This window comes from Phasianus colchicus, chromosome Z (assembly GCF_987193195.1).
Source record: "Phasianus colchicus chromosome Z, bPhaCol1.hap1.1, whole genome shotgun sequence".
Classification (NCBI taxonomy): domain Eukaryota; kingdom Metazoa; phylum Chordata; class Aves; order Galliformes; family Phasianidae; genus Phasianus; species Phasianus colchicus.
In genome coordinates this window covers 56,751,782-56,768,859 of record NC_143476.1, presented here as the reverse complement: position 1 = coordinate 56,768,859, position 17,078 = coordinate 56,751,782, and the positions used below count along the sequence as shown (strand labels likewise).

The 17,078-nt window shown below is 38.2% G+C and overlaps 1 protein-coding gene across 4 annotated transcripts in view; it reads right to left on the bottom strand.

Annotated features, from left to right (window-relative positions):
• Positions 1-17,078, bottom strand: part of TRPM3 (transient receptor potential cation channel subfamily M member 3) — a 382,389-nt gene that overhangs the window by 55,929 nt on the left and 309,382 nt on the right. For all 4 annotated transcript variants that reach the window (XM_090130625.1, XM_090130627.1, XM_090130626.1 and 1 more), the window contains exons 9-12: positions 14,131-14,203; positions 6,183-6,283; positions 4,298-4,432; positions 2,587-2,637 (exon numbers count right to left, since the gene is read on the bottom strand). In XM_090130625.1, coding sequence (XP_089986751.1) covers positions 2,587-2,637; positions 4,298-4,432; positions 6,183-6,283; positions 14,131-14,203 — 360 coding nt within the window. The remainder of the gene's footprint in view (positions 1-2,586; positions 2,638-4,297; positions 4,433-6,182; positions 6,284-14,130; positions 14,204-17,078) is intronic.

Genomic DNA, 17,078 nt, shown 5'->3' with positions numbered 1-17,078 from the left:
AGGATCAAAAAGTGAGATGTACTCAGTCCTCTCCAAAGCAGAGACATAAAAAAGTAATTTGCTTTATTGACACATTCAAAATTTAAAAGTTGTTCTCCTCTGAAATTTACTTCCAAGGCCTCTGAAAATTTACTTCCAAGGCTAGCAGTCTTCACAGCAGTTTGGATGCAGAAATCCAAAGAAAATAAAGTGTGTGTGTGTGTGTGTGTACATATGTGGTCACAATCAGGGCGTGGGAATGTTACTTCTGTTGTGCAACTTGGTGCAACTTCATTGCAGTACTCAGCAGATGGGGTTGTCATTCAAAGTAAAAAACCTGCCATTAATTTTTATAACCATGTAATACAAAGGTTGAATAATACTTCCATAATTTGTAAGCATCCATTTTCTATTTCAAAATGTGCAGTGACTTAGATGCAAATAACTTCTACAGCATACACTTCTGTGCATACCGTAGATTTTAAAACTGGGATGCAAGAATAATGGGCATTTGGTATGCATGACCTTTAAGTGTTGTCTCAAGGTGGCACACTACATGTCTTGTATTTCTGTTTTGTGATACTGTAATTAAATCTGACAGATTAGTTATTTGGCTTCAATGTTTATATATAATAGGAAAAAATTAGCATCAGAGGCACGGTGTGGTTTTCATGCATAGTGGGTGACTCAGCTGTCAAATAGCAATGCCCATTAAGAAGTTATTTCCAAGAAGGTGTTTTTATTTAACCTGGTGTCATATCTGCTGACAGATTTACATCTTGGTTGCCTGGTGAGGGATCTGACTGCTCAGGTGTAGGGCTCTGGTGAGCTGACACACTTTTTCTAGTGAGTTCGTTTCTTCTTCATCACAGAACAAATGAGAAATGCGGCCACAGGGGTGCAGTTCTCTAATCAAGGTGCTGGAGGGCTGCCTCAGCATGCTTGTTTTCAAAGCCCCTAACTATATTCTAATATGAGTGCTTGTTATCTTCATATAGTGGGAGTTACTGAAGGCTTTGAGTGTGGTTAGAGGGGAAAAAAAAAAAGATGCATTTAAGGAAATATCAAGATCATCTAATATTTAGCAATTACTGTGGACAAATACTGTAATTAATGTACAATGTAAGTCCATTTAGTGCCAATGTCTATCATTGTACACCTAAAAGTAATGATCTTCTTTGACTATTTTCAGGCCTCTTTTTTTCCCCAAGAACTCCTTAAAAATTATTTCTTTCATTATGGACTTGGATAAAGATTGATTTTATTAAGTTACTCAATACAGAAATTGCTACATCTTCGAGAAGATGCTTGGAAAGGTGATGGTGGAGGTGAAAAGAGTTCTAAAAATCTCTTTTAAAGGAAAGAGACATTTGTTTCAAACTTGTAAAGGCACATAAAGAACTGCATGCTTAATAACAAAAAAAGTCTGTTAACTTGGGCTTTAAAAGAAGCAGCCTGTTTAAATGCACTCTAGCTTTTCTCTGCTCCAGCCAAGGGGATGTGCTCATAAAAAGAGTTTTCCTCTGCAGACATTTCATATCTTCTGATGCTACTGAAAATACTACATGTAAGTGAACAGCAGCACTGCCATGTAACACACCAAACAAAGAAAAACATCAGAACTCTCTAAATGAAACTACCAATTATTCTGTAGCATTATTTAATAGAAATATGATTTTGTAAGCATTGCCATTCCCCTACCCTATTTTCTTTCAGTTCTGATCAGCTGTAAGTGATAGAAGAAATCACCAAATTCTGTACTCTTGCAAAAATTCTCCATTCCCTTTTCTGTCTTCTCTTGAACTATTTTCACCTACAGAAACCTGCCTTCTCAAGCATGCCAGGCTTGAGGACCAAGTTATGCAGTAAGTAAGGCTGCAGCCTGCACATGCTCAGGGAGAAAATTCAGTCTGATGAGGTCAGTTGCAGGGTCAATCTCCTTACTGGATCCATATATTGAAAGGATGAGAGATTTTCATTTGTTGCTGCTGCTGTAATGCTTTTAATCCTGTGGAACAAATACCTAGAGGTATTTGGAGTCTCCCTGTCACTCTACCTTCCTAAGTTTCTATCCTACAGTTCTAATGGCTCCTTATATAATTCAAAATGTTCAAAATTAACTCAATAAGGAGGCAGAGGAGACTTGTGCTATCTCTTTCACTATGTTTCTTCTCAGGAAGACGGCTACATCATACTACACAACACAGAACAAGAACCAATTCAACAAACTAAGATCCAACACAGGGGTATAGCTATTTCACAAACGCAGAAGTTAATTAACAACATAGAAATTAGCACTGATGATAGTTGCAGGTATGGAAGAATACAGATAACAGCATAAATCCACAGGGAATACAGGAGCCTACTATTCTGCTAGCAGAAGCACTATAATCCAAGCATCTAAAATCACAGCAAAAGCAAGCCCAATAACTTGCTAATTGTGCACTGTATGCAAAAAGTTAATATTCAGTACATACAAACAAGACATTCTGTAATGGCAGGGGAAGGAGAAGGTTCTGACTGAAAGCTCATGCAATACAGAGATTGTATCTAGCTACAAAAGCGATCACGACATTCTTTCCAACCTACCGTCTACTGGACTCTTACCTTTTTGACATCCCTGACTAGATGATATAAAGTGTTGGATGGTCCATGTCTCTGAAAAGGACAAACACAGAAGAATACAATAGTTTTGCACTGTCCAAAAGCCACGCAAGAGCAAATACTGAAAAGGCTGCCTTGGTTTAGTAGTTTAAAAATCAGACAACCAAGAACACTTTAAATATGCTGCCATAAATTTTTAATTGAATTTGAAAAACCAGTTACAAGAGTAATATTTCACTTGACTTCTTTGTGAGAAAAACCACAAGAACTGTCATACTGCCTCAAAACTACAGTTCCATATAGCAGACTTAGGCACTAGCATGATGTGTAGAGCTTCTGTGAGGGAGTGGAAGGAAGAACAGCAGGTCAGGAATCAGGCTTCCTCTGCTCAGCATCTCCACTTCCACCATTGAGGCTCGGTGAGCTCCTGGCCCAGAGCAGGAATGATTCCCACAATTTTAATCGCATACTGAATGAAGAAAAAAACTCATTTCAGTTGTGTTTTTGACCATTCCTGATATTTTCAGGGACTCTAATCGGAGGCCTCTTTGGCTCTGACAGATCATATATGAGTCACCATATAAATTTATTCTAAAATATCTTATTTAAGATGTTGAACTTCAGGCTTTCTTCAGATTTACTCCTTGTAGAAACTCACTTTGTTGTAAGCACTACACAAAGGCTTTCTATTCTTAGTACATAGATGTTATCTGATTGATAACTTTTAAGATAATTAAAGATTGGATGGGATGATCTCACTGTAGTTTGACATAGTTACTTATTCCTCCATATTTTGCACAAATTTAATGAATTCTTCTCACATTTGATATTTTTGAAAAACTGACTTCTGGTCACCATCAATACAAAACATTTCTAGGTAACAGCCCATTGTGGCAGCTTACAATGGCAGGGCTTTGAAAAGTACTGGCAAAACAAAATGTTTTGTAAAAGTCTATGCACTGTACCACAACATCCTTCCCATGAGGAGAACTCAGAATCCCAAGAATTAGGCAACACTTGAAGAGTTTTCTTCATACCACTGTGCCAATTCAAACTCTTTGGTTTCTCTCAGAAGGCAGTTATGATCTGAACATCAGAATTTGCTCTGGAGTTGACATATCAGAAGCAGTTTTGTATTTATCTTAAGGGCAGAGATAAAACTTGGAAACAGGTTTTTAAAAGACAGAACTATAATTTTTGGAATATTCTATGAAAACACATGGAAATCCTGTACTTAAAGGAATTTGGCCCTCCTGAAATCATCATGTTTCACCTATAAATTCAGAATGTCATCACAGTAAGTTTATTTCTAATTGTTTTCTAGTGTCTGAGTTTGATAAATGTTTGCAAGATTTCTGAAACCAAAGGGGTTTATATCTTCAGGAGTCATGTATCACAATCATACAAGTCCCAGCTTACTGTCTTCTAGCCAATGCAACCTGCCTAAACTTGAGGTCCACCCTATTGGAATTACAATGACCAGAAATCAGTCAATATCGTGTGAGGTATAATTCAAGTTCATGAAGTACATACAACAGATTATGTGGGCAAGAGACACTGCATTCCATTATGTGAGAGACAAAGGTAAGAGGCAATGTGGACTTCTCACGTGAAAAAAAACGTATTCTGCATCAAATGCTGGATGCCTTGTCATACGAGTGGGAGGTAGAATAATGAATACAGAGAGAGAAAATTTGCCTTATGTTGGCCCTACCGTATTGTACAATTCCTCTAGCCGGGAGATGGTGAGAAAACGATGCATGCTTACTCCATTTTCTATGAGTAATTTCACAAAATCCACTCTGTCCAACACCAGTGCATCCAGCATTGCTTGCTCAAGGGAGCCCACCTGCAAAGCAAGTGATTAATTCGGGGTGTTCCTGGGCACCATACACCAAACTCTGCTTTTCCTGACACCGTGGCACAAGCAGGCAAACCTTACAGAATTCTGAGGATTTATCTACTATTCTGAGAATAAGATAATCACAACTTTAGCCTATATTGGTTTCTCAGATTCAGGGCAACATTCTGGAAATGACTGTCAGAGCATTAAGATGAACGTGCTTTAGGAAACGCACGTTTGGACAAAGGAACTGAAACATATGAGACTAATGATGACACTTCCACGCTACTCACTATCTTATTATCACCCTAATATCTTGCTTTCCTGGAAAAAATTATTTTTACATTGACTATATCTGTCATGTATAAAAATACTCACTTTAATTCTGTTTTTACTAGCTTTTTCCTCAGCTTGTGATGTTGAAACTCAGATAAACTTTGACACCCAGGAAATTGAAATAATTTCACGAATAGCATTTCTTAGAAGGTCTAAATGCAAAAGGTCTTCTTATGCATAACCTCTCCTTTTACATCTCTTTCAGTTTGGGAAGAGATGGAGGGGTGAGAACATACTTTGTGCTTCGAACTTCTGGCTTGCAAAATGACTGCAGCTTGCAGTATTTATATAAATTTTTGCTATGATGTAGCAATAAAGATAAGGACAGCTTAATACCATTTAAATCTCTGCTATGTTGTGTTGCATGCTTATGCCGAGTATTGAAAGTAAGGGAAAAAGTCTTATTTACTCCATAACTTAAAAGGTAAATGTCTTTAAAACCAGACTTCGGGGCAGCAACTTTTAGAAACTATATAACATGGACATTTAGATAGAAGATGTTTCGTTGTTATAATTTTCTTGTGAGGCAATGCAAATGCTCATGTAAAAATGGGACTAGGATATAATTTTCATGTCAGTTGCAAAACAGCTGTCACAGTAATGAAAACTGTGCTCTAACTAAAACTTCTGAATGAAGATATGGTGAGTTTTAAGGGTGAAGACAGGGTCCACCTGGTTTTGCTGGGTGATTTCTGTAAAAACTGCATCACAACTTGGGAGTTATGACACTGGAGAATGCTCCTCCACTGCCCCCCACAAAGTTCAACATCCCCTCTTTTTGTAGCATTTCTAGAGTAGCTCTATCCATGGTGGCCTGGTGGACAGTGCTGGCCCTGAACCTCTCCCCACAGCTGGTAGCTGAAGTACAGGATAGGGTAATTGAGAAGCAGGCAAGTCAGGTAGAGCAGCACTAGGCACAGTATTAGCACTTGCTCAGGAGCCACAGCTCTCCTATGGTTATGTCACCTCCCAGTTCTCACATTCCATGTGATGACTTACCACACCTCTGCAGCATTTTTTTGATGTCTGCTCATCATCAACTTCAGTATTTTTAAGTGAAAGACTATAGGATGAAGAGTAGAGATTTTAGTTTACAGCCTGATACTTTAACATGCCTGTTAATGGATACTTGCTTTTCTCAGCTTGCAGAATGATTTCTTAATAGTATCAATGTGTTGTTTCCTGTTTTTCTAAAGGTGTGGTTTCAGTGTTGAGGCATCATTAGGTGTCACCATTGCCTTGAATGAATACATTAAAATGACTGCAACTTTGTCTGTTGCTGTGTTTGGGAACTTCGTGTTTGACTGGGAACATGATTCAACATAATTCAAACTGTCTTTAAACCACCATTGCCATAGACTTAATGTTATGTAAGGTTTAAGCTGTTTTCTGTAGAAGATGCTGCACGTATATACTATACCGGCCACTGCTGCCCGTAAATAAAGATCTGACTGCGAGCGATGTCTACTCTGTTCCAGGCTAAAGCCAGGCTCAGCTGGTCGGGAGCAGACGCGTTAGCTCCTGTGTATACAGAGGGAAGTGTGGGGAGGAGAAGAAGAGACAAAAGAAACAAGACATACTTTAGACACAGCCAAATGCCACCTTGGTAATTCCTCTAAATCAGAAGCCTTACAGATATCCATGTCACTTCTGCAACTGATCTCATATTAAAATAAAGCCAAACCTTCCCTGGAATTAAATCCCTATTCTCACACCCAAATCTGTATCTCTCAGATTGTCTCATAGATGTTAATAAGTTCCCCGCAATCCCCTTGAGAATTTACACTTGTGGTGTTGTGAACTCATTTTTCTCATCTCAGTTGGGAAGCCAGAGAAGCAGCCAGGACGGATACTGCCCTGGTATAGCAATACACATACATACCTACACCCACATGTGTATACATGCACACATTCACATCCAGCACTTACAGAAAAGTAGAAATCACACAGGCCAAACCAGTTTAAATAAACATGCAATTTATGCACCTCATTTATGTATCCCTGCCTGTATAAGCATAAGAATTCCTCCTCAATTTGGACCTTGGAATCCTGTTGGGACAAATTTCACTTCACCCAAGTGATATTCTTGTAAAAGAAACCTCACTCTTCAGAGCTGCTGTCAAGGTATAACATATCACAAATAATTAGGAATCTATGCAGGTGGGATTGGAGTCATTTGTGGAAGGGAGTGCATGTTGTCTCCTTAGTTTTAATGGACACTTGGGACTGTCCTGTCCTACTGTGCTTTTTTAATGTTTCACTAAGGATTTCAATGTTATTAACTGATTTGTAATAATAAAGCAGTATTTGTGCTTCAGTGTCACAGTGAGAGCTGGCCTGAGTGAAGTGATCAACTGAATAAATAAGGAGCCCTTCCACTTTAACTACCTACAGTCTCACATAGATTAGGTGACAGGCTCATTTTCTGAAGGTGTAATACTTCCACCTTTCTCTTGCCTTCATTAAATTTTATGCTGACAAATTGTCCTCATGGAGAGAGGACAAACAAGAACTTCTCATTACTTCAAAGCAGTTCTGTCCTCATTTCAGTACTATTCAAAATCATGCACTGTTCCAGCAGAAAGAGGACTGAAATTAGAGGCATAGAAAATATATAGCATTATGAGGCAACTGCTGAATTCCCCAGTGTAAGAGCACTTCAGCAGACCCCTTAGCCTACACTTCAATTTCCTAGCTCACAACTTTTCAGTCAGTTCACTTTGCTAAATACTTTGCAATATGTGAAGGAACTATTTGGTACATAGATCATTTGCATTTTATTACAGAAATGAGTTCTGATAAGAAGGTAGGTGATGCAATAGCAGAAAGATAAATAAAAATGAAGAGAAGAAATGGCAGTTAAGACAGTAAAACACTGTTCTGTGATCAAGAAGGGACAAGAACATCCTTTGATTAAGACTCAGCTTCTTGTTGCTTTATATTATAGTACAGTCAAAAATTCTTATGTGAATGACATCCAAACCTTCCTAAGTTTCTTATGCTAGTAACATACAGTATTCAAAAAACAGATAATATCTGCTCAGGGAAAGACAAAGATGCCCCTACAGTTTTATTAAAAAAAGGGTAAAAATACATTGATTGGGTATAATAGAATAAAATTTGAATAGAAAGCAAATACTATCCTCCCTCTTTCCAAAGCAAACAATGCTATCTCTCAAAACAACCTTCGATATCCTTCTGCCTGTCTGTGTGCCTGCACAAGAAGGGAACACCTTGGCAGAGTCTCAAGCAAGGTCTCTGGAAAGCAGTGGAAGAAGCACAAGGGTGAACCCCAAAACCCAAGTGCAGTGATGGTGGTTCCACCAACTGGAACCATTTTGCACATATGATGGGGAAGTTCCACCTTCCGACTTTGCTAAACTGACTGCAGGTTACAGTCTGGGTAGCCAGGCAGAGATCCTTCTGACTTAGAAACCATTCTGGATTGAGAGTGGGTCAGATGGATAGGGAAGGATAAAAGCAGCTCCTTATAGTGTCCCCACTTCAGCCAAAGCTAAAACCAAATCATCAAGACTGCAGGTGAACCTTCTGATCCCCAACAGGGAGCCATCCCCAGTCAGTGCAGAGGAACCCCTGGACTGTTTCATACTTTGGGAAGGACCCAAATACAGGATGAGCACAGGGCCCTCTGATGCACATGAAAGGGGAATTGGCATGAAATATGGGGCAGCCATTCACCAGAATTGCCTTTTTTTTTTTTTGGTAAATGCTTATCAGAGTCCAACTATTGGGAGAGCAGAAAGCAAGAAGGTGTATGTGTGATCTCAGAGGTGAAACTCTTCTTGTTACCGCGGCAGTTCACTTCACTGTCTAGCAGAGTGCTGGAAAGATCTAAAAGTTGAAAAATGGTTTCTCAAGGAGATTTTGTACTTCAGGTCCAAACCAGTCTATCAGAGTGGAAGCTGGGGAGTATGGGTCAGGGCTCTGCTCTTCTGAGAGTGACGTTTTGTTGACAAAAGACTCTTATACCTGTCTCCATTTTCCCTATATGGTTTTCAGGTCAGTGTGGGTAGCAGTAGTGTTCCACAGAAAGAGAATCAAATAAATAATGTTAAAAGTTTATACAGAACACCTCACGGGCCATAGATGATTGTTTCAATTTATTTTATTTCAGAATGCACCAATGATTTCATTCAAATGAAAAAGAATGTATTTCAGCTGCTTCAGGTGAAATTCCACCCAGCATTTAGAAGTAAAAATAATTCCACTAATAAAAGAAATACTCTTTTGCATGAACGAGTGGCGCTTTCTTGAAATACTGCCTCATTTCAATCATCTTCGTGATTGCATCATAATTTGGTGATCCAAAGCATGGATTTGAGTCAGTAGGAAGAACTCCAACAGTGATTTTGTGAAGGCATAAGTACCACTGGAATGCACTCAAATAAAAGCTAAAAAACATTTAGGGAATAAAAAATAAAGTAAATTACGTATGTCAGGGGAGATTTAGATTAGATATAAGAAAAAGCTTTTTCTCTCAAAGAGTGATCAGGCACTGGAATGGCCTGCCCAGGGAGGTGGTGGAGTCACCGTTCCTGGCAGTGTTCAAGAGGCATCTGGATGAGGAGCTATGAGGTATGGTTTAGTGGTTTGTGGTAGCAATGGTAGTGGGAGGACAGTTGGATCTTGTAGGTCCTTTCCAACCTTGTGATTCTATGATTCTATGATTCTATACTGGTCTTATAAACTGCACACAGAAGGTCATACTGGAGTCACTTCTTAGGCTCTTATTACAGAAATAAACATTTCCTATCCCCACATTTGTTTATTCTTATCTCATGGAAAAAAGTCTTTGTCTAGTTCTGTTCTCTTATTTTAATTATGATAGCATATTTATTGCATTAAGCAATATTTTAGTCAATCCATGACTAATGTCTATGTAATATTTACTCAATTCTGACATCTGGTTGAGCAAAAGCTATCTTCCCTAAAAGAGCGCTTTAGACAATAGGAATAATAACTGCAGAAGAGTCTTTCTTCCCTTCATGTAATCCTGGAAATAAAATTCAATTTGAGATACAATGGATTGATTTGGTACTATTTTATTTCAATGTAGATTTTGCTGAATACAGTTATATACTAGAAAATGCAAGGATGCTGAAATATTAAATGGAAAAAGTGATCTGTGAAAGCTGTTCCTGCAGGTATTAACTCCCCGCTCTTAGGGAGCCATCTAAGACTGATTATTCTAGTAAAAACTCCATTCACATCAGATAATCTATCCAACATCTTAGACCAAAATGTCATACATGTTAATGGTAAACTTGGGTCTACAGACTTGAATCTGCATCCTAGATGAGCTAGGATACAGGCCAGAAAATGATCATCATGCCTTTGCAGGACTCCAGATTACTGAAGAGATACAGAACAATACACACCAGCCAAGATTCACTGTGACCAATGTAAAAGCTCTGATGAATTCTCTAGCTGTAGTCTAAGATGCTTAGTTGTCAGGAATCTAAAAAGTTGAAGAGGCATAAAACTCATCTGTATTGGCAGATACGGCTGTTGGAAATTCACTTCTACAAAGCTTTTAAGCACATCAGTGCCCTCTTTGAATCATCATTTGAAGAAAAAAAGTATATTAGGGGATATAGCACCCCAAATTAGCTTTCTGCTCTGCATCTCGGCAGGTCTTAAATTGTCTTCTGTCTCACAGATACCAACATCTTTGAAGAAAGGGCTGCTTTTCCTGCAAGCACCTTCCTGAAATTTAGCAAATCAATTGGCAGTAACAAAGCTGATAGCGAGAATAACTGTGGGGTCAGTAACCAGACATTTGGCTGACTCTGAAACATACTGGACTGAGGTAACATTAATCCTTCCGTGTCAGAGATTTCATGGTTAACAGACTGTCATACAATCTTCCAAGACCCTATAATGGCCGCTCAGTGAGCATGAATCATAACTTATTCACAGGTTTAAGGCATTCGGAGACATCAGCTCTGCATTAGTTTAACAAGGCTTATCTCAGAAGGTTACATATGTATACCACAAAGCACATCTTTTCTGATATTAATGACTGCAACAAGAAGGGTTCTGGAGCACAAGCTGAAGTACGAGAGGTATGCTTCAGTCATTGCAACAGTCTCATGGATCAAGATCTTTGATGACCATTCACAACACAGATATTTCAGCACTTCTCCATATGCTGCCTTTAAATTATCTATCATATACTTCCTGCTCAATTAGTAGGACAAAATACACTACTGTTTGAGTTCCAACTGCTCAAGATAGCACAAACAGTTAAGTTGCATCAATAAACACACTTGCTACAAAATCATGCAATTGGAAATTTACTTCCCACATTTGCATGTCTTTCCAAATGAAAAAAAAAAAAAAAGAGGAATTCACAAACCATATGCTGTTGTGACATCTATGCAATATAAATTGATAATCGGTTTGCATGCCATTCTCTGGCTTACTGGAGTTCACTTCCAAGAAAGAGAGATCTGCTGACAAGATTAAACAAGTGACTCACAAAAACAAACAAGGAAATAATCTCACATTTTTAGTTCAGAGTCTGGGGCTTGCAGAAAATCCGGGCCAAGAGAATTCCTGCCTTGGCAGTGTGCCTGAGTCAGATTTAAACAGAATATTTGCTCATTGTATATTTTACACAGCAAGCAGGAAATGATATTATGTGCTTCCCCGTCTTTGTCCTCCTCCTATTCCCTGAACAAATCTCTCACACCAGGGTGGGATCAGTATTAAACTGGTGTGTGTCATGAACATAACAGCTGGCAAGAACTGCAAAATCCTCATCAGACTGTGAGGAAGGAACAAATAATCACACACCAGTTTCATGCACCCTTTTCAGACTGTTCTGGAAGGGTGAAAGGTATTAATTCCTGAATTTAAACACACACAAATTTCAAAATAATTCAGGTCCACTCTTCAAATCTGCTTACCAGTAAATCAGTATGCAAGTGCCTCAAAATTGCCAACTTGGATGCCTTGATCGGATGAAAACTCTGCCTGTCTACTAGCTTGATTTTATATCAGACAGGATGTGCTCACAGAGAAGCAGGATTTCTTTCAGGTTGGGCCAAAGCTTTTGTACAAAGACATGGCATGGACAAGGACATATGAATTGTCTAAAGACAAGGGATTTCACCTCTGCGCACACTGATTAAAAAGTTTTATGGACTTTCATTCCCTGTGATCAGAAATCTCGCATTAAGAAAATATAAAGTGGAATCTGAGAAATACAATCTTCTTTGAGTAACTCCATAACCAGAAATTGCTGAGGAGCAGAGAAGAGGAGGCAGGAATTGTAGTTACACTGACTTAAGCAAGATGCTGCTGCCATCAGCAGATTACAAAATCAATTCAGGCAAATATCAAAGGAGGTGTCAACATCACTTATACATGTCCAGGCTCCTTCTGAGATAACATAAGTTCCCTAAGATGTCTTGCATTTTATGAAAACAGAAAGAGGTTTGTTTGTTCTGTTAGTTTTACTAAGGAGGAGAAGGGACCAGTCACTAGCAACATAGATGCTACAGGTAAGAGAGAACTAGTCACAGACCCAGAATGCAAACATAATGCAGCTGCTCATCCAAATATTGCCAAATAATTTTTCATACAGAGAACAGTCCCTTCAAGGCCTATGATGTTTTTCTTTCAGCTTCCTGGGAGACTGCTTTCAAAATGGTAACATTTTTCCAGGGATCTATGCTGGGATTCAAATGTTGAGAACATACCTAGAAAAAGTGGAATGACATCTTCAATACATACTGTACCTGTATGTAATAGGAATCAAAAGTAGTGGTTTTACTGATTGCTGTAAGAACAAATGGTAAGAGAATGTTTTACATTAAGGATAGCAAAGTATATTTAAATTATATTTAAGATAAAGATGAAATCTACAATTAAAACATTTCCAGTGGTGGAAAAGACAAATTTGGTGATGGATGCAATTCTTGTTCCTTGATTTCAATTAATTTGTTTTTCCTTTCTTCACCTTGCCTTATATTGCTTCTGTGTCAAGACATCCAAAATGCCTTGAGATTTAACTACACAGATGGCTAAAACATGTTACTATAGGGTAGAACCAAATTAGTTATGTTACTTGCAGGCCAAACACTAGAGGAGAAAGTGATATACTGAAGCCTAAAGAAATAGAAGCTGCTGCAGTAAAATCATTCAAGTTTATTTCTGTGATGGTATCTATCAGTTTGCAATTATAATTTTAAAGTGGACAGTTCTTGTTTACTCCTCCCATTTAGAATTTTGAGTTAAATGTTTGAAGTGCAATTTTAGAAATGGGATTAAAAATTGTGTATAATCTTTCCCCTGGTTAGGAAATTCCCTGGCATAGGGAATTCAACGGCATGATGAAAGCTGCTGAAGAGCCTCAGGAAGCACAACTTTCCCCGGGTACCTGTTGAAGTGTACTCTCAAATGATTCTCAGAATGCTCTTTAAAATTGTGTGGTATGTCTTGGTCTCTGTTTTTAAAATCAATATGGCTTGTGCTATGTAACAGAAAACAGCCAACACAAGAAGATGACTATGGTGACTGATACTTGTAACATGTGGAAATACCATCTGTAGAAATACCATAGAAATGGATGGGCATGTCCTCCCTGCTCTATCTTAGGTGAATAATCCTTCATCAGATAAGGATGTATACTCCAGAGCTTTAAAAATCCTACTTTTTTCTGTATTCCCACCATGTGATAATATCATATGATAAAGGGAGCCAAGCTAAATGGCATAAGGTTGCTTGACTAGGGTCTATGATGAACTGTGATTAGAAAATACTTTAGCAACAGAAGATTCTTTGTAAGACATTGTTTTAAGAGCATAAATGTAACCTGTAATGGCTAAGAAAGCCGCCTGAGAACATTAAGGGCAAAGCTCCTAACACTCCTAAAGCTGAGTTCTCAGCTCTATCTATGGAGGCTGGAGGGAATTCCAGAATTTCCACACCTTTCTAGAATGACGAGAGATAACATTTTGTGATAATGGTAGTTTTGTCTTAGGAGATAACTTCCACCTGTATTTTCCGTTAGCCATCTGACAATCCGACAACCTGAGAAGTTCCTAGACTTAGCTTGTGAGTGCTAATCTTCTGAAGTAACTTCTGAGGGAAAACACGTCAGCAATTGCAGGTGGTGAATAAAGATTGAGGAAGGAGTAAGAGTAGCTATTTAAACATTAATGGAAGATCTAGATTTGTAGAAAACAGTTAGAGAAAAAGGTATACTTCAATTTCATGGTAGAAATTTATCATCTTGATATGGTACATACTGCCAATAAATGCAGGTTCCAGCACAGTAGAGACACAGAGTTAATCCATTTGAATTGCTACAGACTCACTGTGAAGCGAAACTCCGTTACCTTTCAGTAATGCTGTGAGGATAGCTAAATCAATATCCTGGTGTCCTTCTGATCCCATGCGAAATACTGTGATCTGAAAAGTTAAAAGACAATACCATTATTGAAACCACAGTAACATTTCTAAGCAGAAATTAAATGAGATCTACAAATCTCAGAATTTCCGCATGGCAACAAAATCATTATCTTACTCAACTATTTCATGAGAAGCTTGTTATATAGGAGAAGTTATATAGGATTAACTTTTTTTTTTTTTTTTTTTGGTGACATAAAATTCACTGAAGATAAAAGTTGTATTAATAATCATGTGGAAGAAAAAATTCTCTGTAATACTTATGGGGTGAAATCAGAGATGAAAAAAAAAATTCTTGTATTAGATTAACATTAGATTTAATGTCTCCACTACTAGGATGGATTAGGTTATGGATTTTATTTACAATGTATGGCACTGAACAAGATATTTTCAGCAAAAAAATCAGCAATCAACATCATGATTCTGCATAGCAGAAAGTTAGGTACATAATCTGTGCTTCTAACATCTTTAGGCATATGTAGTCAATGACAGACATATATAAGCTTTGAGGCTGTTAGTTAAGATACACAATTCATGAAGAACGAATTTTGTGGGATTGTTCTTGTCTTTTCAAGACAATTTAACCCTTGGTTAAGACTACTCTGAAACATATAGAAGTGTAAATCTCCTCGCTCTTTTTGTTCCTATGCAATAGATGCTCCTGGGACTCTGCTTGTAGAAAAGCAACCAAGTCTGAAGTTTTTTGTTATTGTCTTGTCTTTTCTTAGGCAGCCTATGTTACCATTTTGATCAGAATAACTGGTAATGTTTTCTCCTTTTGTCATTGTTGACTGCCTCCATAAAATTTTAATTAAATGATACGCTTAATTAGGAATCTTGTAAACATATTTTATACACATATTCAGGAGCATCTGTAGTCTCTAAATCTTAGATTTTTACTCATTCAGCACCACTGAATTACAGCATCATCTGTTGGCAACTATCAGTGCACAGAGAACAGCAGAGAGTAATGGGGAGAGAAAACACTGAAAGTGGTCAAGCCTAAACTTCAGTTTATCAGCTGCAATATTCCTACAGATTATATTCCAAGAAATTCAGTGCAGCCCTCCTGTTGCATCTCTGTTACCTTCATGTAACATAGCCCCAGGGTGTTTGGAGGGGTGCCAGAGATTTTGGCATCAGTGTCTGTAGTACAACGTGCTGGAGACAGATAAGGCAAACTGGATCCATGGAAACTGTCTTAGATCACTTAATCAACTGATTTAAATGCTGCCTAACATAGTGTGATGAAGCATTTACATTAGGTGCCCTCTCCAGTTCAACTGAACTGTTTTCAAATTAGATTTGGTTTGACCCTTGAAAGAGTTCCTGAGACAAACCTTAAATGCCACCAGTGATATCAGTCATACTTGAATTACATGTTTTCCTCCCTCCTCCAGAGTCTAGAGATGTTTCTGGCTAACCATTTGAAGTCTATGCTCCTATCACAACTTTTTTTTTACCTCTGCAGTGATTGGCAAGAAAGCTTTCCCTGCAGTGCAGTCAGGCTGCTTCTCCAAAGTTAGTACGGGAAGAAACACACATGTTTTTCTAAGTATCATCTCAGTACACAGGCACAACACGATCTGATGATCTTTCTTCTGGTAAGCAAGAAGGAGGAACATCCTCCCTCCCAGTGGTAGGTCTGGAGCTGATGAAAATATGTGAGTACAGTGTATCCACATAACAGATTGAGTATGAAATTCCTCATCATACTTTGCAATTTCCTATACTATTTTTGCAACAAGAGGCATCTCCATAGCACTGAAGGGACGCGTGGCTGCCTGGCAAGCTGGCATTGGAAACATGTTTGCAGCTCTGTCCTCCACAGCATCAATACATGGCAAGATGCCCTGCTTGTTCTTTAAGTCCATATAAAGGAATCTGCATGTCAGGGCTGAAAATTACTGAAATAAAGCAGTTCAGAATTTACAGTGAGAGAACAAAATAAATTTCAAACTAAACATGTGCTCAGCGAACTCCTAGCTTAATCGAAAGGCTGCATATAAACCACAAACACTGAACAGCTTATCATCACACTAAACCTAAGGGAAGAACTTTGAGTGCATTGGACCATACACAGAATTAAATCTCCAACTTCTCTTTCATCTCTATTCACTTCATCCCTTCCTCCCTCCCAGAAAAAGTCAACCTGCTCCAGCAGAACAAATTGCTGTGGTATGAAAAATAAGGTAGAGCCATAAAATTTATTTAAATTTGAATAAAAAGAGTACCTTTAGATAATAACAGTTACTTTATTAGTATGTGTAAGAGATCTAGCAAAAACCCAAAGGGTAAAATAAAGAAAAAGAAGATAATTAAATTAGGGATGGGCTTAGAAAAACTGTTTGGACTCAAACTAAAGTTTTGATCATTTTGAGGCTCATTCCAAAGACTCAAACAGAAATTAAATCTTAACCAAGGCAAAGTCTCACGGTTACTCCTTTCAAATGCTCAAAAAGTCAGACAATGTCATGGACTTCAGCCTGTTCTGAAAGCACAAAATCTTTCAGGACAGAAACAGGTATGCTCAGCCTCTCACAGTGGTTCAGGCTAACTCTCCCTCTCCACAACTGCTTTCTCTCCTGTCACAGACCATGAAGAAGATTTATGACAACCTGAAGCACTGTGCTACTCTTATTCATGTGCCTTTATTTTTGCAGAAACTTCTCACAGCTAGTTATCTGTCAAATTTTTGTCTCACAGCCTCAACTCAATCTAGAATTCACAGGCTTGTCTTTACCCTGCTATGTTTTCCCACAGTTTGGAGAAAGATTGCTTGTTTCTTCTTTCCACTGTTGTCCTAAAACTTCACCCATGTGTTACTACATTCACAAAGTGGGGAATTCAAAATAGAAACTGCACTGTAGTTAGACAA